We start from the raw sequence: 23170 nt of genomic DNA, 5'->3' as shown, positions 1-23170 counted from the left end.
TTTATTTCTTGGTGGGAGCAAGTAAAGAAGAGTAGAAAAGCAGTATTAGAAAAAAGGTTAGAAAAGAAACAAGAGAAGTAGAAGGCAGAATTTAAAATATTATTATTCTAGTTAAGAAGATGAATTATGAACTTTGATCCAACAGAGTTAACTTATTTTGACTCATAAACAGGAAATAATTAGGCTAGTTTGAATTGCTACAATATTTTTAGATAGAGATATGCATAGTTAAATATTTTAGAGTTAATCAAATTTACTTCATTTTTAAATTGGTTCAATTCTTTTGGTTCAATGCATTATGTAAAAAAATTACAACATTTTATCTCCAACTGAATTTGATATATTAACTTATAAAATGTCAGAAAACTATCCCATATTTTAATACTCAACACCACCTTAATTCCAAAAGTCCCAGACTGGGAAAAGACGTACCTTAGTTCAAGAACACTAGTTACGTTTCCAGATGGGAATATCCGCCGAACATAGTTGAAATCCCCTACGTACAGGCTGCCATCTATCCCACAAGCTAAGGCTACTGGAGCTAATAGTTTATTACCATCAGCTTGGCCATTGCAACTTGGGCATGAGATGCTGCGTCTTCGTCCATTGCCCATGATGCTACTAACAACTGGAGGTTGCTGAGAAATAAATTGATTTTCACCATTTCCTTTGTAGAGGATACCTGATAGAAATAAAAATACAATTGCTTCCCACATCAAAGTCATGTTCAGGAAATGATGATCATTAACAGCAAACATACCTTATGCAAGACTTTTTTTCATAAAATTCATTAATATTTACAAATAAATCAGAAATATACTTAGAGAACCCACAGCACCAAATTAAAAAACATTGAAAATAACCCTCTTGTTCAAAAGATATAGTAGAATATTAAAAATACTAACATCTGTAATATGAACATGTTTACAATCATTCTGTTTATAACGTTTTTATATTTATAATTGAGGGGGAATTTTTTTTGAAAAATCACATAATTCATTTACTTTTAATGAGACATGTGCTTCTAAATCCCTTCGGTTTGAAAATCTCCCTCAGAAGACTGGAGTTCTAATTGCATGTACATTGATTATTGTAAAAGATGGATTTATATTTGTGAGTTTCAATCCTGTAGTTATACAGTAACTAATTAAAAACATCCTGTTAAATATGACTGGACCACTACCACATACATCAAATATTAATAAGGGGCTACTACAAAAAAGTTCTGTGACTCAATTTCACATTATAAATGAGTCTTTTTCAATGTACAATAATAATCTATCCCTGGTAACAAAGTCTGCACCTAGAATACATCTGCAGTTATATACAGTTATTAAAAATGTCAAATACAACAAAAAATGTAGTGGCAGGCCAACCTGCCCCTTAAACCTAATTCTGCTTTGAGGCATGAAAAGTACAGTCATTTTATAAAGACAAAGTAATATGCCAGCAGTACATTTTTATGGCCTTCACAGGAAACGTGGGAAGCAAAATACATACCTGATAAATTTTTCATAGTTAGAAAATTATGTTTGAATTTGGACTCAGTTAAATGTTACCAGTGTCCTCATTATTATACAGATCAATGACTCCATCAAGTTCTGCTGTATGGATGGTCAGCTATTATTGTTATGCTCATATGTCACAATAAATCTTAATGTGGTATAATCCATGTAAACCACATGTCACTTTGTACTTTATAGTGCTACATGTTTTATTTATTGAGTACAAGGTTTCAAAAGCAGTTTTTGATGCTAATGGTAACACTTCTTTTTTGAGATACTGTTAAAACAATCAATCTTACAAAAACACATTTAGGAAACTTGAGAAGGTGTGTCGCTCCCCTTCCCCCCACTTTTTCCCCAAGGCACTTTTTAAATTGAAAAGAGATCAGAATAAATATCTTTCCTTTTTCACTTAGACTGTTTTTGGTTGCTTCAGTTACTTTTTTAATGTCATACAATTTGGTAGAGGTAAATACCAGAGCAAATGTACATTATGAAATCAGAAAGGATGAAACTGGCTTATGAAAACTTAAGGAAAAGTAATCAAAATAAGGCTGCATCATAATAGCAAATGGAGTGTGTTTTTCGTGAATAGTCTGAGGAAGAATGCATTAATGGCATCTGAAATCCCCCTTCCTATGATTACATCATTTGTGACAATCACGGAACCATAATTTTGCTGAAATAGCTAAGTTCTATAATTTTTATAAGAGGACTCCTACAAGTCAAGACTCTGCACTAGTGTACATGATTTATTCTGTCATTACTTTGAAAAATTGGTCCTTCATATTTCTCCTCTATTATCACAGAATGGAAAGATGAACATTAGAATATTTATTGCAGTGGTTCAGGGTGTCCATACAAACACCTGTCACTGTCTGTACTCCCCTCTGAATAAATTTCTCCAGTTCATCCACCTTGTCATTACAACTAACTACTTCCTTTATTCAATTAGACATGTCACTTTGAAAAGTCATACTTGTCAAATCTACTCGAACATAATTTAAAGCCACAATCAATTCACCTTGTGAATAGAAACAACCTCATAATTTAAAAAAACTAGACTAAATAAAACATGCATCTTTGCATTTTTATAAATATCTTAAGAATTTTGCATGGTTCTTTTCTGACATTTTATATTTAAATTTCCATTTCCCCTTATTTGGTTATATTATTTTTCTACTATTCAGCAGTACCAGTTAGGCTATGACCCATCATATCACACCAGCTAAGCAGGATCAAACTGAGCTAACACGTAGATGGGAAACCTCCACAAAAGACCTGGATGCTGCTGGAAATAGCATTCTTCCCTCTCAGGATATAGCTACACCACAAATTAAGGTGTAATTGCAGTGTGATAACAATAGTAGTGAAGATATTGTGGCATAAGGTTTCACTTCAGGTTAGCTGCCACAGTACAAGCCTGCTGGTGACATTGGGTGCATATTCAGGTTGCTGGCCCATCCCGAAGTCCATGCCACAGCATTTTCACTGCTATTGTTACCTGTGCTAGAGTGAAGTTAGAGTGGGTATGTCTACTTGCACTGCAATTGCACCTTCAGCTGTGGTGCAGACATACCCTAGGTCAGTACAGAACTGATGTCCCAACACAGTGTTAGAGGGAGACCCAATCATACTTTCTGTAAGAGTACCGTGCATCCTGACCAAATTCCAACTTGCGTAATTTCATTCTGTTTATCTAACTTCCCTTACAGATTCAACTGAATACAGTATTCATTTCCTTTTCTAAACTCTTATGCCATGCTGCTGAACACTGTTAAACAGCTGCCTCATACTACTCCAAAGTAGGCTATATTTCACTGTGGAGTGGAGTGATCCTCATATGAATTTTGGTTTTGGATCCTTTAGTACCAAAGTCACTATGCAAATTATAATTACTATATTATAATTGTGGCTGCTGCTATGTTGCTCTGAGCAGTCCTTAGCAATCTCCACCACTCTCCTTCTCCATCAAGTGAGGAGCGGTAGGCAGGGTGGAACTGACTGTTGGGGGGCTGGTTCAATCTAGCTGCAATGAAGTGACACATGAAAATGTACAGGAGTTAGCAGTGCCTATTCTAAGAGAAGAGAGGCCCTATGAGACATCCTGCCAGGGAGAGGGGCCACAAGGAGAAGCATTGGTAACGTGAATTTTAAGTAGCCTTGCTCCATGGAAATGTATTATGTGGGGTTGGGGCGGGAGCAAGACAGAACACTCTATAAGAGGCCAATGAGAAGCATGTTAGACACATTGACGCTGCTCTTGACACCTATGAAAACTCAAATCTTACTAATTCACAATTGGTCTCCCATTAGCTTAAGTTAGTGAGAACATAAGAACGTGAGAATGACCCTACTGGGTCAGATCAAAGGTCCATCTAGCCCAATATCCTGTCTTCCGACCGTGGCCAATGCCAGGTGCCCCAGAGGGAATGAACAGAAGAGGTAATCATCACATGATCCATCCCCTGTCACCCATTCCCAGCTTCTGGCAAACAGTGGTGAGGGAAACCATCCCTGCTAATAGCCATTGATGGACCTATCCTCCATGAATGTATCTAGTTCTTTTTTTGAACCCTGTTATAGTCTTGGCCTTCATAATATCCTATGGCAAAGAGTTCCAGAGGCTGACTGTGCGTTGTGTGAAAAAATACTTCATTTTGTTTGTTTTAAACCTTCTGCCTATTAATTTCATTTGGTGACCCTTAGTTCTTGTGTTATGAGAAGGAGTAAATAACAGTTCCTTATTTACTTTCGCCACACCAGTCATGATTTTATAGATCTCAATCATATACTCCCTTAGTCGTTTCTTTTCCAAGCTGAAAAGTCCCATTCTTATTACTCCCTCCTCATATGGAAGCTGTTCCATGCCCCTAATAATTTTTGTTGCCCTTTTCTGTACATTTTCCAATTCTAATATATCTTTTTTGAGATGGGGCGACCACATCTGCATGCAGTATTCAAGATGTGGGCGTGCCATGGATTTATATAGAGGCAATATGATATTTGCTGTCTTATTAGCTACAGCAAATATACTTTCTTAATGATTCTCAACATTCTGTTAGCTTTTTTGACTGCCACTGCACATTGAGTGGATGTTTTCAGAGAACTAGCCACAATGACTCCAAGATCTCTCTCTTGAGTGGTAACAGCTAATTTAGACCCCCATCATTTTATATGTATAATTGGGGTTATGTTTGCCAATGTGCATTACTTCACATTTATCCACATTGAATTTCATCTGCCATTTTGTTGCCCCGTCACCCAGTTTTGTGAGATCCCTTTGTAACTCTTTGCAGTCTGCTTTGGACTTAACTATCTTGAGTAGTTTTGCATCGTCTGCAAATGTTGCCACTTCACTGTTTACCCCTTTTTCCAGATTTTTTATGAATATGTTGAACACCACTAGTCCCAGTACAGACCACTGGGGGACAGCACTATTTACCTCTCTCCATTCTGAAAACTGACAATTTATTCCTACCCTTTGTTTCCTATCTTTTAACCAGTTACCAACCCATGAGAGAACCTTCCCTCTTATCCCATGACCGTTTAATGAGGCCTTTGTTTATCAGTTAGAAGTCAGCTTGACAACACAGCGCACAGTCAATCTGTGGAACTCCTTGCCTGAGGAGGTTGTGAAGGCTAGGACTATAACAGGGTTTAAAAGAGAACTAGATAAATTCATGGAGGTTAAGACCATTAATGGCTATTAGCCAGGATGGGGAAGGAATGGTGTCCCCAGCCTCTGTTTGTCAGAGGGTGGAGATTGATGGCAGGAGAGAGCTCACTTGATCATTATCTGTTAGGTTCACTCCCTCTGGGACACCTGGCATTGGCCAATGTCGGCAGACAGGATACTGGGCTGGATGGGCCTTTAGTCTGACTCAGTATGGCCGTTCTTATGTTCTTAACTTTGCGCTTAAATCATCTCTCTGATTTGTGCCAGTGGCTGGCCACCAAACCCATGTAGAGATTCACTTCACAGAAGGCAGGCAGTGTTTGCATCGCCATCCTTCCTTCACAGTTCTGTTGAGCCAACTTTAAGTTGCAGTCTGAACCCTGTCAGTGGAGGCTGCCCAGGGAACATGCTGAACCAGAACATGCCTTGCATGCCCTGGCCACACACCCTTCCCTCTCCTTTCCAGCCAGCACAGCTCAGAGCTCTAGTACAGGGGAGGTGCAGGTGCTTTGACCTGATACAATCCCTCTCCAGCTAGACATTCTGCTGCTGAGGATTATGACTTCAGTAGGAGTTTCTCCTGTGTAACTGATGGCCAAAGTGAGGTCTAAGAGTGAAGAGATCTGGGTCTGGCAGAGGGTTTGATTATTGCTATATAATTTTCACTAAGTGTGAGCAAAAGTGCCAGTCATCACACTGATACTACACAACTAGTAGGAAACAATTTCAGTATTCTTAGATATGATTTTTTTTTAAATCAGGGCCTCCTTAAAGGCGCACACACACACACACACACACACATTAAAATATTAAACATGTATTAAAACCAATTTGAAGATAAAATTTTGTAAACAAAAAAAATTCAGTAACATGCTTTTCATTGTGACAATAAAATCACAAAGGTTTATGTAATTTTAGGAAGGAGAAATATGTCATAAACTGTAAATCATGGAAACACATAAAATACTCAATTATTTCATACTTTGCTCAGGTATGGTACTTTTTTTAAATGGAAGAAAATATTTGATTAATTATAACAATATGTTTCAAGCCAGGGCATAGAGTAAAATATTAAAATGAACAATGACAAGAATACGTCCTTACCATTCTGAACATCTAACACATGATGTTTATCCAATGTCCAACCACCCATGTTAGAGGCATCCAATTCATATCCCTGCAAAATGGCAGTCCGCTTTTCCCAGAGAGTTAGATCCAAACAAGACTCATATTCATAACCTACAGACACTGGAATCATAATAAATCACATTTCATATTCCCCACCATAGTTGAAAAATGGAATTTTGTTCAGAAAAATAACTTTACATTTCTATACTAAACTTGTGATTTTTCTGCCCTCACAAACTAAATTAAAACCTGTATATTCTTTATCATACAGAGATTGTTCAAATATTTCACAATTTAAAAAAGGAATTTCAGATGATTAAAATGATCTTGTTTTTAAAAACAGCAGTAGACTGACTAAGTCTGTCCCAAGACAAGGGTGCAGTACAGAGTGGTTTTTTTCCACATAAATTTGCCACTGTGCTTAAAATGAGATCCACAAAAACTATCCACATTGGGCCTATTCTCCAACTTATTTAATACAAATGAAAAACTATGAATTTGTGATCTCTTTTTATTTTGAAATACATTTTTATTATAAAAAGTTTACCTTTAGTACAGTGCTGTTGTGCTAAGTATTTTCTGATTAACTGATATGGTCACTTTCAATTTAATACTATGATTCCAAGACAGTAATAAATTCAGAAAAGCATCACACTGTACATACCAACAGCTTCAGATAAGCCATAGACCTTCTGGTTGTATGCATCAGTTTTATCCCATATGAAAGTGTAAGCCAGATTTGGGGATGCAGGGAACCATTTCTGGAAAAGTCTTCCCACCACTGCCACCATAAGATGAACCTTCATTAAGTTAAATGGTATAACAGACTGGGTCATCGTGATCTTAAGAACTGATTTATATCCTGCAGCTCTGGAGCTTAAGTATGATAATTTCAAATCAGTTCCTGGGATTGTAGTCTCTTCATGAAGTACCTAATTGTTGATAAAGAAACATTACAATAATGTAAGTTATTTTCAGATTAAACTGAATATAGTAGTATTTTAAAATCATACCGTGACCAACAGTATATTAAAATCTATAATGAATCAGAGCCTGTATCTGAACTGCATTTTAATAAATAAAACATTTTAACAAAAGAAATCACAATATTCTGCTTTTTCTTAAAGACATCTCAAAGACTTTTTGTGATGTAGTTGCTCAATTATTATTTTCTGCTGCAAACTTTCAAAGACTTATGGACATCTCTCTTTTTTTCCTGGAAGAACACCTCCAGTCTCTTTTTCCACAACAGATTTGTCAGTAAAGCATCCTCTTTCTGGGCAAATAGCTTCTTCTGAAGCCACCATCCATGCTGTGTATCAAATACAGTAACTGTGATATAGGTAGCACTCTCCCTATTGAAAATAAGTGAGCACTGGGCATCTGAGATCCAGCAATCACTCCTACATGTCCTTGCATGAAGCTGACAGTGCTCTTCTGGGATAGACACTTGGAGATACACCTATCTCATAGAACTGGAAGGGACCCCGAAAGGTCATTGAGTCCAGCCCCCTGCCTTCACTAGCAGGACTAAGTACTGATTTTTCCCCAGATCCCTAAGTGGCCCCCTAAAGGACTGAACTCACAACCCTGGGTTTAGCAGGCCAATGCTCAAACCACTGAGCTATCCCTCCCCCCTTAATTCCCTCAGACGTAAGAATGGTTCTCTGAGCAACATCAACAAATCCAAGACACCATATATTGTGACAAGTCAATTTGACTATAATTAAGAATGTAGTTAGGAAGATACTTGTTAGCATACAAAAATAATTCCTTTCTCCCAGCCCTTGTCTATATTGCCTATTTAGATAATAAGCTTTACTGGGCAGGAAGTTACTGCTTAGAATGTGTATGTACAGCCCCTTGCACAATGGGGATCCAGATTTTGATTAGCGCCTCTAATTGTTACTGTAGTACAAATGTTAAATAATAATAGTCGTGTTTCATAAAATATCTGTTTTATTTCTGTAGTGTAAATATTTTAAACTAGACCTTTCTTCCATTTATTGCAAAGACAGAGAGAAGCAGGATGCCTTAAGAAAAGCTTCCCCATATTTCCTGATCAATTTTCACTGCTCAGACATCAGCTCATTGCTTTCTCATATCAGAAAGGTTCAATCCTGTTTTTATAAGTTTTTCCCCCTCCCCTGAGAATTAGAGTTTGTATGTGGTAGTTGGACATGAAGGATTTCTGCCTTCTATGGATCAAGATAGTCCATCACCTTTATTTCACTCAGGACTTTAACTAGATAAGAATCACATCCTTAAATACTGAAGGCAGAGCCACCAAGCATCCCCATTAAAATGAAAAGGTTTCGATAAACACTATTGTAAATCACATCTCAGGGCTGAATTAAAGCAGTATGGGGCCAAAGCAGCACTTAATGCTCCTGGGAAACAAATTTAGGTAGCTTTACTCTACTTTTCTATCTCTTGGTCCCGGGGACAGCCAAGGCCAATGTACTAACTTATACTGGTGGATAACAGTCTTCAGGGAAGCACTGTGCTCTACCCAGCTTCTCCACACCCCAGAACGCCCTCTATGTTGAGGCAAGGACCAATACAGGCTGGCAGAGGGCAGGCTATGGGAGCTCTATGCTAGGGAAATCCTCAGATGCAGTTTTAAAACTGCTTACAGACCCTTTAAGAGGTTGCTTCTTTAAGAGGGTCCAAGGACCTGGCATATAGAGTTTAAGAGGCCTTAGATGTCATGTCATAAGGAAACTACTGCAGGTATATTAAGAAAGATTTACATGACATTAACTATATTTTTTCTTTCCTCATTCTATGACCAATTATCACTGACAGCAGCTTGGCTCATCTAACAGGAAGCTTTGGATGCAACAAAGCTGTCATTCAAGTAAAGTATATATAGGCAAGCACCTCTCTTCTCCTCCAGTCAGAAACTTCCCACACAGTGTACAATTTCATATTACAGTAGAAAGGAAAGGAGAACTAGGATGGGGAACAGGTTACTAGGACAAGCCCAATTACTGATAAGCAATTCTTAATTGTCAAATATCTGCTCTTCCCACTTCACCAGTCATCACTGCGAGCAGGTGACACACAGTACTGTCATTAAGAAAGTGCTTAAAATTGGTGATATTTGTGTTGCCTCTAAAATTACTTGTGCAATGCCTCAGCCCAAGATGCAGAGAGTATAGTAGATGCTCCTCTGAACTGGAGGGCAAACAAGTTTCTGCAGGCTAAAAATGTAAAAACCCATCCAGAGATATAAGCAACTGAGGATCTGTTCCTTTACTAAGACCTTGAAGGCAAAACAACTCTTTAAGATGTTTGAAGGACTCCCATGCTGCACTTAAAAAATGAACTAACAGATGCTGTTCTCTTTGGGGGGGGGGGGGGGGGGGAGCAACTTGACTAGAGAAACAAAGGAAAATAACACATCCATAAATGAACACAGCATGATGGTTCCTGTTAGTCCCAAAGTTTACTCAAATCTTCTCTTGCAACCAAAAGGTGTAGATGAGTAGTGCTAAGTCCTAAAGCATCCATCCACCCGCTTAGCTGAGAGAACAGAAAGTAAACAACAGGCCACTCTGGCGGGCATTTTCACAAAGCTCTACAGTGGGTTTGGATGGCTGTCTCATTAAGAACCAGGAGGCAAATTCAGGTCTTACTGAGATAAAAAACTGACTATTGCTACGGTAAGATTCACAAAGGGGGCTCAGCACTGCAACTCCTAACTTTAGGTGCACTGCTGCTTAGTAGAATCCACAGCCCGGAGGTAGGCACCGTGGCTCCCTATAAAATGCATGGGGAGAGCTAGGCCCCTAACTATGGGATCCACAGCCAGCAAGGTGAGCGAGGTGTTGCTTACGTTAGCCACAGGAAATGCCAAGGAGAAGGGTGTGGCTTAAGCACTGCCCCTCAAAGGAACTTAGGTGCCTAAATCTGTGTCAGAGGGAGGTGTCCATCTTTGCTTGGGATTTACAGTCATGAGCCCTCTCCTGGAATGAATTGCCTAAACCCTTTCTTGCAAACACAAGTAAGAGAAGCTGCCACATCCTCCCCCTTATAATCTTGAGCCCAGGGGTTAGAGCGCTCACCCTGGATGTGGGGGATGCTGGTTCAAATGCCCCACTTTGTGTGATTAGGAGAAGGGGTCTGAACCCACATTTGTAACCTCTCAGGATAGCACTTAACTTCTGGTCTATGGGATATCGTTGGGGGCGGGGGGGGGTGTCTCTCAATCTTTTCTGTTGAAGCCGTTCCACTTTGTATAAATACTTAAATGTTCAGTGGACCAGGGTGAGAGAATGACTTTACATCCCAATGGTTCTGGCACTCGGTGGAAGACCACAGTTCAAGTCCCAGTTCCAATGATTATTTAATTATGTATACAAAGTTGAACAGCTTCAACAACAGAAACTGAGGGAGACCCTACCAAAGAATACCCTACAGCTCAGTGGTCAGGGTGCTCACTTCTAATGTGGAAAACCCAAGTTCAAGTCTTTGCTCCACAGTAGGCATGGGGGACATGAACCTGGGGCCTCAACATCCTTGGTGAGTGCTCTAACCTCTGGGCCAAAAGGCATAGAGGTGGGGACACCACAACTACCATAATTTTTTGTTAGAAGGCACAGGCACCACCACCACCTCTCCTGCTCCTGTGTTTTGTGTGGGGACTGACCTGTTAGGTGGTCTCTGAGAATGCCTACTGGATTGGGTCTCACAGGGGACACAAATGGGGAATGCTTACTTGACGATCCTTCTAGGTTTTAGGTATGAGCTAGGGGCCTGGGTGTCAGTTCTGATGCAGCTGTGTATATGCTCAGTGGCTGATTTTTAGGCACCTAAGGGACTTTTAGGAGACTAGGGACTTTAGGCCTAGAGACCTGGGGTTGGGCGGCAGCTGAATGGACATTTTGAGGATCTAAATTTTGGACTTAGGTGCCTAAAATGGCACCCAAATCGCTTTGTGGATCTAGCTCCTAATCCTGGAAATGTAACAAGTCCTTACAAATCACACTGTTCCACTAGATGTGCCCTGTCTTACAGAGCTCCCTGAGAACTTTGGCAATCTAGAGGTGAGTAAGGAGCATGCATTCCAGCTCTCCTCCTGAACTATTAATTCTCTAACCTTATTACTGAAGAGTTAAATCAGCAGGCAAAGACAGAGTTTCTCACTGGTGTCCGGATGGTGAATCAATTTAACGAAGAACTAGAACTAGAAGGTCTTCAAGTACAAAAATCAGAATCCATCAGCTCAGCCACTCTGCTCATACACTAACTTTTCCCAAACGGGAATCAGAGTGTCTTGAAGAATGCTAATTCTACAAGGGGACTAAGTAATATTCCAAGTACCAAAATACTGTACTGAACTACTAAATCCCAAAGAATGCACATTGCATTTATGCATGATCAAGCCTCTTAGCAGGACAATTGTGGAACACTAAACCTACAGTACTCAGATAAGGGTCATCTCAGTTTTCACAGAAACAGAGAAAATTTGTCCTTCTGAGAACTCAAGTTGGCCCATTCAGCCATACATGGCCCAAGAGAGCCAACTTACCCATGTTGCAAAATGCCTTAGCACTGCAGTACTGACTATCGTAAATCACATCTCAGGGCTGAATTAAAGCAGTATGGGGCCATAGTGAGTATGGTGAAACTGACTGGGTTGATATGCACTGGTGGTTGCAGGACTGGAGAAGATACAGTCAGAGTGAGGTAAAGAACTCCTTCCCCCTGCTGAGTTTGGCTGCATTGAGCAACTGCATGAATGCTCGAAGGCCCAAATCCACAAAGGGACTTAGACATTGCCAACGCTGAGTGTTGTAGTGCCTAACTTTTAGATGCCTAGCCACCCAATGGAATTCACAAACCCTCAACTGGGTGCCTTGGCTCTCCATGCAATGCGCAGGAAGAGAGAGGTGCCCACGAAAAGCTTAGGATCCACAAAAGCCAGCAAGCTAGGGAGGGTGCTGCCTAACCTAGTGAACAGCAGATGCTGAGGAGAGGGGTGGATCCTAAGCCCCACACCTCTAAGTCTGGGCTAGAGGTAGGTGCCTCTCGTTCTGCTTGGGATCCACAGCCAGAACCCTCTCATGGAGTCAGGGGTCAAAGCCATTCCTTGCATTATATAGATACAACAGTGATGGGGGCTGTAGAAACGCTTTAGGCAGATAGAAGCACAGACAAAGCATAAATCAGGATATTTACAGACTCCAGAGGTTTCTGGAGTATAGAAAATAAAAACTGCTGGACCCAAGCTGAGGAGGATAAACCTTGGAGATATTTGATGAAAGGGTGTATACCCAGAACTAGATAAAGTTCTCCAAACTTTAAGGGAAGTCTTAACAAGCTCTGTCAGGGTTTCCTCTCAAATTATTGTAAGGAATCTTGTGAGCAGCAAATCAACAGTTAGACTTCCAGTTAAGACCAGATGAATGCTAGAGCTCATCCATAGGACTGAATCGTCAAGAAAACATTAGAACTGAACAAAGATGACACACCTGCTGACTGGTCTCCTAAACATATAGCCCAAACCCGTAAATGCAGGTTCCTGGCCTGGAGGTAGCTAAAGCTGCCTGCTTGTCTCACCATTAATGAAACCAATGATAAGTGAAGGTAGTAGAAGAAAAAATCTTTGTAGTTCCTATGCTCTCATTAGGAAGATGCGGGTCAGGAGAATACACTCTGGGCGCCAAACTGAGCAAGGGCCTGCAGAAACCCTAAGTCAATCTAATCACTTTGAGCATCAATGGTATTCAGCCATGGAAGTGTAGGGGAAGGGAAGCCACTAAAGCTCAACTTCAAAATGGCTCCTCGTCAGAGCCACAGAAAGATTCATCCCACCAGCAATAAGGAGTGTTAGACATACCTGGACAAGGTTTATAGTGGGAAAAGAGCTCCTTGCTGTTATGTTGTTTGAGAATCTCCTCGTAAGAATTGCCCCTGAAAAGGGTGGAGAATGGAGGTTTTGGAGGGGGAAGGGAGGTAAATTTGATCGCATAGTTGGAATGGATGATGTATTCCTGACCATTGTATTCCACTCCAGATGTGGAAAAAGAGTGCTAAATGGTGTGTGGGAATTGGCAGGTGGTAGCATCATTGGTTTGCAGCTCTTGAACTCCCATCAAAAGTATCATTTAGATGGGGGCTGAGATTGGGATGATGATGTTGCCACAGAAGGTGCAGGGAAATGGAACTTCTGAACCTTGTGGCCATAGGCGCCAACTCTGTGGGTGCTCCAGGGCTCAAGCACCCATGGAAAAAAAAATAGTGGCCAGTTTTCAGAATGGAGAGAGGTAAATAGTGGTGTCCCACAGGGGTCTGTACTGGGACGTCAACATATTCATAAATGATCTGCAAAAAGGGGTAAACAGGGAGGTGGCAAAGTTTGCAGATGATACAAAATTACTCAAGATAGTTAAGTCCAAAGCAGACTGCAAAGAGTTACAAAGGGATCTCACAAAACTGGGTGACTTGGCAACAAAATGGAAGAAGAAATTCAATGTTAAATACAAAGTAATGCACATGACAAAATATAATCCTAATTTTACATACAAAATGATGGTGCCTAAATTAGCTGTTACCTATCACGAAAGAGATCTTGGAGTCATTTGCAGTACTCTGGAAGCACTATGTTTCCAAAGTACTGCAAATTTATATGAATCCTTCTCACTGTGCCTGTATCATCCTGAACTCATTCTCCAGCTTCAGAAGACTTAAAAATCATCTCCAGTCATCAATGGGACAGACACAACTGAATAATGTAACTGTCCTTAATGTGCATCAAGACAATACCAGGGAATTAGATGCAAATAAGATTGCTGACATTTTCATCCAGAAAGCAACAGTGAGACATAATGTCTTTAAACTGGGACGCTAGTGAAAACAGCTTGTAGATGATTGCAATGATTCTAATATACTGTAGCCACTGTCCTCGATGTATCTGCTGCATCTACTTGTGACTGAAGAGTGGTCCTGGCAACCAACTGGCCTTCCTCAGTGAGAGCCTGAAATCGAGCTCTCTCCTTGTTGATGAAGTCCATGGATTTGGAATCATAGGACTGGAAGGGACCTCGATAGGTCTTCTAGTCCAGTCCCCTGCACTCAAGTATTATCTACAATAATTCAGGTAATGTTATTTAGCTGTCAGTGCTTGGTAACTGGCTGTCCTGAACTGAAGTCCAGTAGAAGCGACTTTTGTGTGCTGCATTAACTCTAGAGGTAATGCTTCATCATCCCCTAAAGATACTGTTTCCAGAAGAACACTCTTAGGGTTACAGTACCTTTAAGGGATGAAGTGTTACCTCTAGAGTTAATGCAGCACACCATTCTGCCCTGCGTGTGGTGCTGAGTGTTGCCACTCCACATTAGAAGGATGGTTGATTAGCAGAGAACTGGGGAATTGCTCCTCTGTGTTTTCTGTCCCAACTCCAATCTCCCCTACAGTAAATCTGGCTCTGGCTCTTTTCAGAAAAACAACTGTAAGCATTCCTCAGAAACTTAATGGATAGTTTTTGAATAGAATAAGCTGCAAATCTGAATTTGTACTGGGAGATGTAGCATTATGCACATGCTTCTGACATTAGAATCTGACTGTTATGGGGTATATTATTCTTGATATATTTGTGTTACTTCCATTAGCAGAAATAGGAGTTATGTGTATTCACTGAGTGGAGAAAACAGCCCTTATTTTGTATTTTTGCACAGGGTAATGATTAGCTTTTTGCATGAATAATTAGTGTTTTAACTTAATCAAAAAGTGCTCACATTAGCATAGGTCAAACAATAAGCCAGGTGTGAAGATGGCTTTTTTGGGGGGGGTGGGGGGGTGTTTTTATTTTTTATATATGTATATATAACAAAGAGCTTTTAAGGCTCTTTACAACTAGCATTGTACATTATTACTTTTCCTTGTTTTATAATAATATATTTGCTACTTCCCATCAATTTTTGGGACCAAATCTATCATATGCTGCCACAACATGAAAATTGGAGCTATTTTGAAATGGATTGTATTATGCAAATAATTTTTGACCTAAGTTGAAGCTATCAAATGTAGAGAAACAGTATTGAAGGATAAAAGCATGTACTGGGTAGCCTAGTTTAGGCTTAAATATATTTAATTGCAATTTGTTTATACTTTACCAGTTCCTACCATGAATTATTTAATTGTTTTGTCCTTTTCTTAAAAGCTCTAAATGCAACCAATTTTAATTGCACCTGCGATGTTCCCCCTCAGGAAGCAAGGATATTTTTTCCTGAAGAGTTATGAAAACCTGTTCTACACAGTTATAATGAATCAAGCAAGCAAACAAACAAAATAGCTATTTTAGCAGGAAAATCCTTGCCAAAAATAAATCACAAGATGATTGTCATTTCTTAAAATGCAATTCTATTTGGGAGCAGAGGAAAATTATGTTAGTGATTAGTTATTTGAGATTAGGGAATGTAATGTAATCTATGTTAGAAACACAAAATCTTCAGAGCATATATTTTTAGTTCAAAACAACTTTTTGCTAACTTTAATCCAACTTTAGGTCTTGCTCCTACAAAGTGCAGAGGCGTAAAAGGCTTCAAAAGGTACTGAGAGTGCTCAGTGCCCTGCAAGATCATGTCCCTAAATATCACAAATATGAAATTTCTCACTTACTACTGAAAAAATACAAGTGTACATAATATTTATTAACAATGAATTGATAACATTAACCAAACTATAGTCCTATAAGGGTTTTGCACTACAATAAAAAAAACTCATCTCTCACTTACAATTTTGTAGGTGTGTTCTCAAAAAATAATAATTTTTAACACTATGGGCTGATCAAAGTCAAATACACAAATCTATGCCCATTTTGAACATACAGGATATGATGATCCTGCAAGGCAATGCACAGCTGAACATCTGTCAGTTCATGACACGCAGTATCTTATAATTATGGCAAGCACGTATACAAGTCAAGTATTTGCATGTGTGATACTTTCGTGCACTGGATTTTGAAAATAAACAATATTGGTGTTAACTTACTCACATATAGCACTTTTTCACTAATTATTCAACATTCAACATGGGGGGAGGAATAGCTCAGTGGTTTGAGCATTGGCCTGCTAAACCCAGGGTTGTAAGTTCAATCCTTAAGGGGGCCACTTAGGGATCTGGGGCAAAAATCAGTACTTGGTCCTGCTAGTGTAGGCAGGGGGCTGGACTCGATGACCTTTCAAGGTCCCTTCCAGTTCTAGGAGATAGGATATCTCCATTAATTTAATTTAATTTAATTCTTTATTATTATAAATCAGCAGCATATATCTTCTTTATGATAATCTAAAATACATCTGATAGAAAATGTTATTTAGATTGAAGCACATTGTACCTGTGTCTCAGGGATAATGGGATTGTCTTCAGGAGAAATCCTAAAGAAAGTGGATAGAGGTGATGACACAATGACAGGGTTTGGCCTCACAAATCCACTCAGATCACAGCTGGGAATGTCATTCTCTTCCTTCTTCATGACCAGGGTATCCATGACATAAAACACATTCCATGGAATCCACACTGTGTGATACTGTGTGAGGAATGGTGATCGTTCAAACACCAGAGTTAGAGATGCACCACCATTTGCCACCAAATCAAACCTAGGAGAAATCATAAGGTTATTCAGCAAAGTAAAAAGAAGTCACATACTGTGCAAAGCCATTTACAGTTTGCATTTTATGGATCTGATTCTTCATCCTGTTGCTCCAGTTTTATGCCAATGTAACACAACTGGAAGCAATGGAGAAGTTAATCAATTACATTGGTGTAAAACTGGGGTAAGAGAGTGCAGAATATGGCCTCTGTGTTTAAATAACCAAGAACTTTTTTCTCTCTCAAAATAATAATTAAAAAAAATAATCAACAAGTAGGAAAATGTCTGATAACTGTTTTTGCAGTATTTACAAAGGAACAGTTTGCAGTGATAGTGTCTACAACTCCTAGTGTAACAAGCCTCTCTAATTAAGTAAAGCTGCAATCTCCATATTCTAATGATAGAAGTGGTTGGCAGCAAACTTACATTCCATCTTGGCGAGTGATTGTGTAACCATATTCTGGATAATGTAAAAAGGAGACATTAACTCCAATGAGTGGCGTTCCATCGGCAGTTAATACTTGGCCCCTGATGACAGATGCAAGGCTGTGTGAAAAGGTGCAGAATTAGATTATGCATTTATTTGCTCAGATATTGCTAGCATGATTATCAGTAATACAACTTAAAAAAAAACAAACACACCATTACATGGCATCTATGTAATTCATGCTGAAACTCTGCCAAGCCATCGCCCTCTTATAAGCTCTAATTTACATTCTCTAACTGCTTCTATATTTATATTGTGTTTTAATTTGGCGCAGATTGTCTTGAGAGAGTTACCAAGACCAGTAATTTAGGGATGAATTTTTAAAACTTATAAATTCTAGACTTTCCTTCTCGAAGTCATATCTCTCACACTTTCATAAAGAAAAATGTACTTTCCAATTTATTTCCAAGGCAATCTGTAACTCTGTAGGGACAAGAAGTATAAAATGTAAAAGGGGCAATAAGGAACATTAGTTCACCAACTTTTAATCAATTGCTGTGCTGAAATGCATCAAATGCTGCTAACTGCAGATTCAGGAATGCTAGTGTAAATCATCTTCTTTCACTCAGTGAGATGTAAGACACCTGCTTTCAGTTACTCGTTTATTTTTAGGGCATTACTATTCTGTAAAGCACCAGTCAAACTGTATATTGCAACCATACTATCATGCACTTACCAATCCTATTACATTAATTCATAATTAATATTATTTACTGAACTCAGCTTAAAAAGTGCACCTCTGCCTTTCCTTCTGGGGTGTTTTCAGTGGTTTGATATATTGCCAACTGAGCTAACCCAAATCAACTGGTTAAATGAAGAATTATTTAATCCTGAATGAAATAGCCTCTTAGAACCCAGGTATTAACATGGCAAAGTTGTGTAACTCACTAGCGCTAGCCATTTTAATTTTTGTAAGAAATCAGGTAAAATAGTCATGTTAATATTTAAAAAAAATAATGTTGCATTTGTTGAAAGCCCACTCCATTAAATGTCACAATTGCAGTGGACATCCTAACAATGTGAATCACATATACACTTTAAAATTTCATTTTATTCTCATGAAGGAATGATCCATTCATATTCACCTCTTATTGAACGGACTTTCTCCAGGTATCACATGGGTGCTATCCGGCCCTGTAAGAAAACTGATCCGATCATAAAAAGATTTGGCAGCTTGCTGAGATGGTGATTGTTGGCTTTGGCTAATGATATCTTGAGGATCAGGCAGTCCACGACAATAGGGCTGATTTTGGCAGGAACTCTGCAAGCAGCAGTCGGGATCCATGCAGTCAATTAATCCATCTGTGGGCAGAAATTCAGACAAATGAATAATGCTTCTTTCTGTTCTTTATATCTGAACGAGCAATTAGACACACTTTTCATTCAGAGGGATTTAAAAATTATTACAGTATGAAAGAATATCAGTAGTTTAGATTTTTAATGATTCACTTTCAAGAAATGAAAGGCCCAATCTTGTACTGAGCTCCCAAACTCCCATGGAAATCAATGGGAATTGAAGCCACGCAGCATCTTGCAGGTTTAGTCCCCATATTAAAAATATTTATTACATTTTTTGCTTATTTAAAACAAAACAAAGCATTTAGACTCTCCAGACACAGCTGACTTATAAATATTAAATACTTTTTATGGGGGTTAAGTAGCTTTTATGCAAGGTTATTTGGTATGCAAGGAAGAGAAACAGGTAACTCCCACTCCACTGCTTTCTTGAACCTATATAATATATCTGTGCTGCAAGTAGCTTTAAATATTAAAGAACATTTATCAAGCTAGATTTTTTTAACTTTGGAAGAAAGGGTTTGCAGCTACTGGCAAAGGTAATCTGCACAAGTCTTTTGCATAAAAATGTATGAGAGCAAAATCTGTGTTAAACATTTTATATTTTAATTCATGAGCAGCTGATGCTGAATGTTAGCTAACACAAACATGCTTTACGTACACATGTGGATTTTTTTTTATGTATAGATACAGCACATTCACATATGATACAGATTAAACCTGTCATCTTTAGAAATCTAATATGGTGGGGGATTAAAATCAAACTCAAATAGATTACTGTTTTATTAGCTGCAAGTAAAACAAGTCTGGAAATGTTAGCTACAGAAAGTTTTCTAGGTAATTTAATACAGTATCATAGAGCTAATAATTGTTTTCCCCAAAAGAGGAGCAAGGCTGAAATAGCTCAAGCATATTATCATTCAATTTAGATAAGGAAAGAGGACTGTATTTTACAAAAGAATAGAAAATATACTGATACAGCAGCTTGAGGAAGCCTATGATAGTTCCATTTACAAAACAGCTAGCTTTATTATTAAAACTAAAACCACACACGCAAATCAACCATGGTTATATTAATGCATTATGTGCTAAAATGATATAAGTTTTCTTCCAAATGTAGCTTATGTTGCATTTTGCTTAAGAATTTCTTTACTACACGGAACAGAGTTAGTGTCCTGGCGATCCATTTCTTGCTCACATAAAACTCCCACTTCAGTCAACCAACATCAGTGGGCACTTCAGGAGTGGTACAGGAGTGACGACTCAGACCATACATTGAATTAAGAAGAAGCATTACTGATAATACCTGGGAGGATTTTCTTCAGACTGATTCCATTAAAATATGAAAGCTTTCATAACCAAAATATTCTGATACCATATTGGTTTTGGCTGGACTAACGTGGGTCAGTATTAAAACCCAGTACAGTCACGGCTAAAGGCTTTGTTTTGATTTTTACACTTCTATGTCCTCCCTCAGGCAATATTTGGTACAGTTGCCAAAGAGAAATGCACAAATTTAGTCATTCATCTTTGTTAGTTTATAAAAAGCAAATGTACATCTGGTGTGTAGTCTGCAGGTCATAAAACTGCATGAGATTGACATCTTCTGAACTAATCAGCTGGAAATGCATTTTTACAAGCCTCTCTGCTAACATCAATCAGAGAAAGAATCTCATTTTCACCAGCCAAGATACAGGTACACACTGTTTGTTATTTTTCTGTGGAGTTTATCAGCAACTTGCCCAAGCGAGTGACGGATGGTTATGAATCTGGCTCTCTATAACTTAAGATAACATTTTTCATTCTTTCTCTATACTTATATAGCTAGTGCTGTCTAGTGATACTAAGTTGTCTGTCTATTGCCCTCTGTGTCAAAAAGTAAAATAGCCTTGGTGGAATAGCTCAACAAAATCATTGACGTATTTTAGTTTAGCCTAAAATTACACTGCTCTATAGCCAAAATGCTTCTGAAATAAATGTAGTCAAACTTTACTAATTCTGGGTCACTGAGAACGAAAATGATGCTTAAAATTATTGATTGGCTCTAGTTTTCAAGATATGCTATTGGGTCAGTATATACGACCCTTGACTTGGGAATGGCGGAGGATAAGTGAGTTATAAAGGGAAGGGATCTCAATTTAAACCAGAAATGACTAAAATACATCTTTGACTGGATCTATGAATAAATCTATGACTGGGTTTGGACAGTACTTGCTTTTTAGGCAAAACAATGAATGATGCAATCTGAAGCTGGCATTGCGTCATACATGATATGAATTGCATCATGTTATTCCTAGAAGCCATGGATGATGCAATCATAACGAAGCTTACATCACTCTGCTGAACAAATTGCCCTATATCAGCTCTAGAAATCATACAGTGTCGTGCTCTCTTATTTGTCAGTGTTTGATTTTGCAAAGGGACACATTTCTGTTTAGCCAAAGTGAGCAGAGATGCCTTGTACTTGTGTGAACAGTGCAGATAACTTCTGCTATGTTTGTGGTGAACTGACTTTTGCATCACAAAAGCGCAGTATAACCACTATGGTTAAGAAAGCCTATCACCTTTATTTTGGCTGCAAAATTGGAGATCAGGACAAGAGGTGGGCCCCACACATATGCTGCAACACTTGTGCAACAAATCTTCACCAGTGGTTGAACAGGAAAAGGAAATCTATGCCTTTTGCAGTGCCAATGATTTGGAGAGAGCCAACAGATCATACCAGCAATTGTTACTTCTGCATGGTGCCTCCTGTTGGGAAAGGTGTGTCAAAGAAGAAAAAGTGGACTGTGCATTATCCAAACATTCCATCAGCTATACGCCCAGTACCCCACGGAGAAGGACTGCCGGTTCCTGATGCACCAGAATCATTCTCACTTGAGTCAGACGAGGAAGAGGAAGAGGATGAAACTTCTGGTCCTGAACCATCAATGTCACAGGACCCACATTTTCTCCCATCCTCCTCCTCTGAACCACACCTCATAACACAAGGTGAACTGAATGACCTTGTCAGGGATTTGGAACTACCCAAGAGTAAGGCAGAGCTGTTGGGCTCCAGACTACAGCAGTGGAATCTCCTGGCAGGTGATGTTAGGGTTTCCATGTTCCGTGACCGTCAAAAGGATCTTGTCCCATTCTTCTTCATGGAAGGTGATCTTGTAGCCTGCAACAACATCGATGGTGTGATGGCAGCCCTCAACATCGTTCACGATCCAGATGAGTGGAGACTGTTCATTGATTCATCGAAGACGAGTCTTAAAGCTGTTTTACTGCATAATGGCAATGTTTTGCCATCAATTCCAGTTGGTCATGCAGTCCATATGAAGGAAACCTATGACAACATGAAACAACTTTTGAGGTGCATAAACTATGACCAACATCAGTGGCAGCTTTGTGGCGATTTGAAGGTTGTTGCTCTCTTGCTTGGTCTGCAGACTGGATACACAAAGTACTGCTGTTTTCTCTGCGAATGGGATAGTCGTTGAAGAGATTCCCACTACATCAAGAAAGATTGGCCACTCCGACAGTCATTGGACCCTGGGAGGAAAGGTGTTCAGCATCCACCACTTGTTGAATCAAGGAAGATTTTGTTACCACCCTTACACATCAAGCTGGGTCTGATGAAGAACTTTGTCAAGGCCATTGACAAAACACAAGCAGCTTTCAAGTACCTCTGTGGAAAATTTCTAAGGTTAAGTGAAGCTAAGATAAAGGAAAGTGTCTTTGTTGGTCCTCAGATTCGTGAACTTCTTCGAGATGATGCATTTGACCATGCACTGCGTGGCAAGGAAAAGACGGCCTGGAAAGCCTTCCAGTTAGTGGCAATAAATTTTCTCGGAAACAACAAGGCAGACAACTACAGGTTGTTGGTGGAAAACCTCCTCAAGGCATACAAAAGCCTTGGTTGCAACATGTCACTAAAGATACATTTTTTGCACTCTCATCTAGATTTTTTTCCACCGAACTGCGGAGCAGTGAGCGACGAGCACGGCGAGCGATTTCACCAGGACATTGCAACAATGGAGAAACGCTATCAGGGCAAATGGAGCCCATCAGTGCTTGCAGACTATTGCTGGACAGTGACAAGAGATGCTCCATTTAATGAATACAAGAGACAAGCCAAGAAGCGCCGAATAGACACTGAATAGGACTAAACTATGTAGAGAATAGTTTTTTGCCTTTTGTTTCATAATAAATTTTATTTATATAACCCTTTTGCTGATTTTTAAAGTGTTACATAAACAGGACAGGTGAAATATTATCATGTAAAGCAACCATAAACACATGAAAAGACCTAGGTTTACAATTTATGATTAAAACTCTACTATCTACACAATATACATAGACATAAAATGTAAAAACTTAAATATCTTAGAAACAGTAGCCAATCAGTTGTTTTAATTGTCATATTTGAATTCAGCAATCAAAATACATAATAAATAGCACATTTTATCTCTGAAGTAGACGACTTCTCAAA

At 39.0% G+C, this 23170-nt stretch overlaps 1 protein-coding gene across 4 annotated transcripts in view; it reads right to left on the bottom strand.

Moving 5' to 3' along the window:
* The window catches only part of TENM3 (teneurin transmembrane protein 3), a 665511-nt gene that overhangs the window by 59545 nt on the left and 582796 nt on the right, over nt 1-23170 (bottom strand). For all 4 annotated transcript variants that reach the window (XM_024194541.2, XM_024194516.2, XM_024194527.2 and 1 more), the window contains 6 exons: nt 18483-18699; nt 17337-17456; nt 16656-16917; nt 6977-7244; nt 6289-6432; nt 433-682 (listed from right to left, as the gene is read on the bottom strand). In XM_024194541.2, the coding sequence (XP_024050309.1) occupies nt 433-682; nt 6289-6432; nt 6977-7244; nt 16656-16917; nt 17337-17456; nt 18483-18699 (1261 nt within the window). The remainder of the gene's footprint in view (nt 1-432; nt 683-6288; nt 6433-6976; nt 7245-16655; nt 16918-17336; nt 17457-18482; nt 18700-23170) is intronic.

Source organism: Terrapene carolina, unplaced genomic scaffold (genome assembly GCF_002925995.2).
Source record: "Terrapene carolina triunguis isolate 2854851 unplaced genomic scaffold, T_m_triunguis-2.0 Scaffold66, whole genome shotgun sequence".
NCBI classification, from domain to species: Eukaryota; Metazoa; Chordata; order Testudines; family Emydidae; genus Terrapene; species Terrapene triunguis.
The sequence above is the reverse complement of the archived record's forward strand: the minus strand, read 5'-3'. Positions and strand labels throughout refer to the sequence as shown.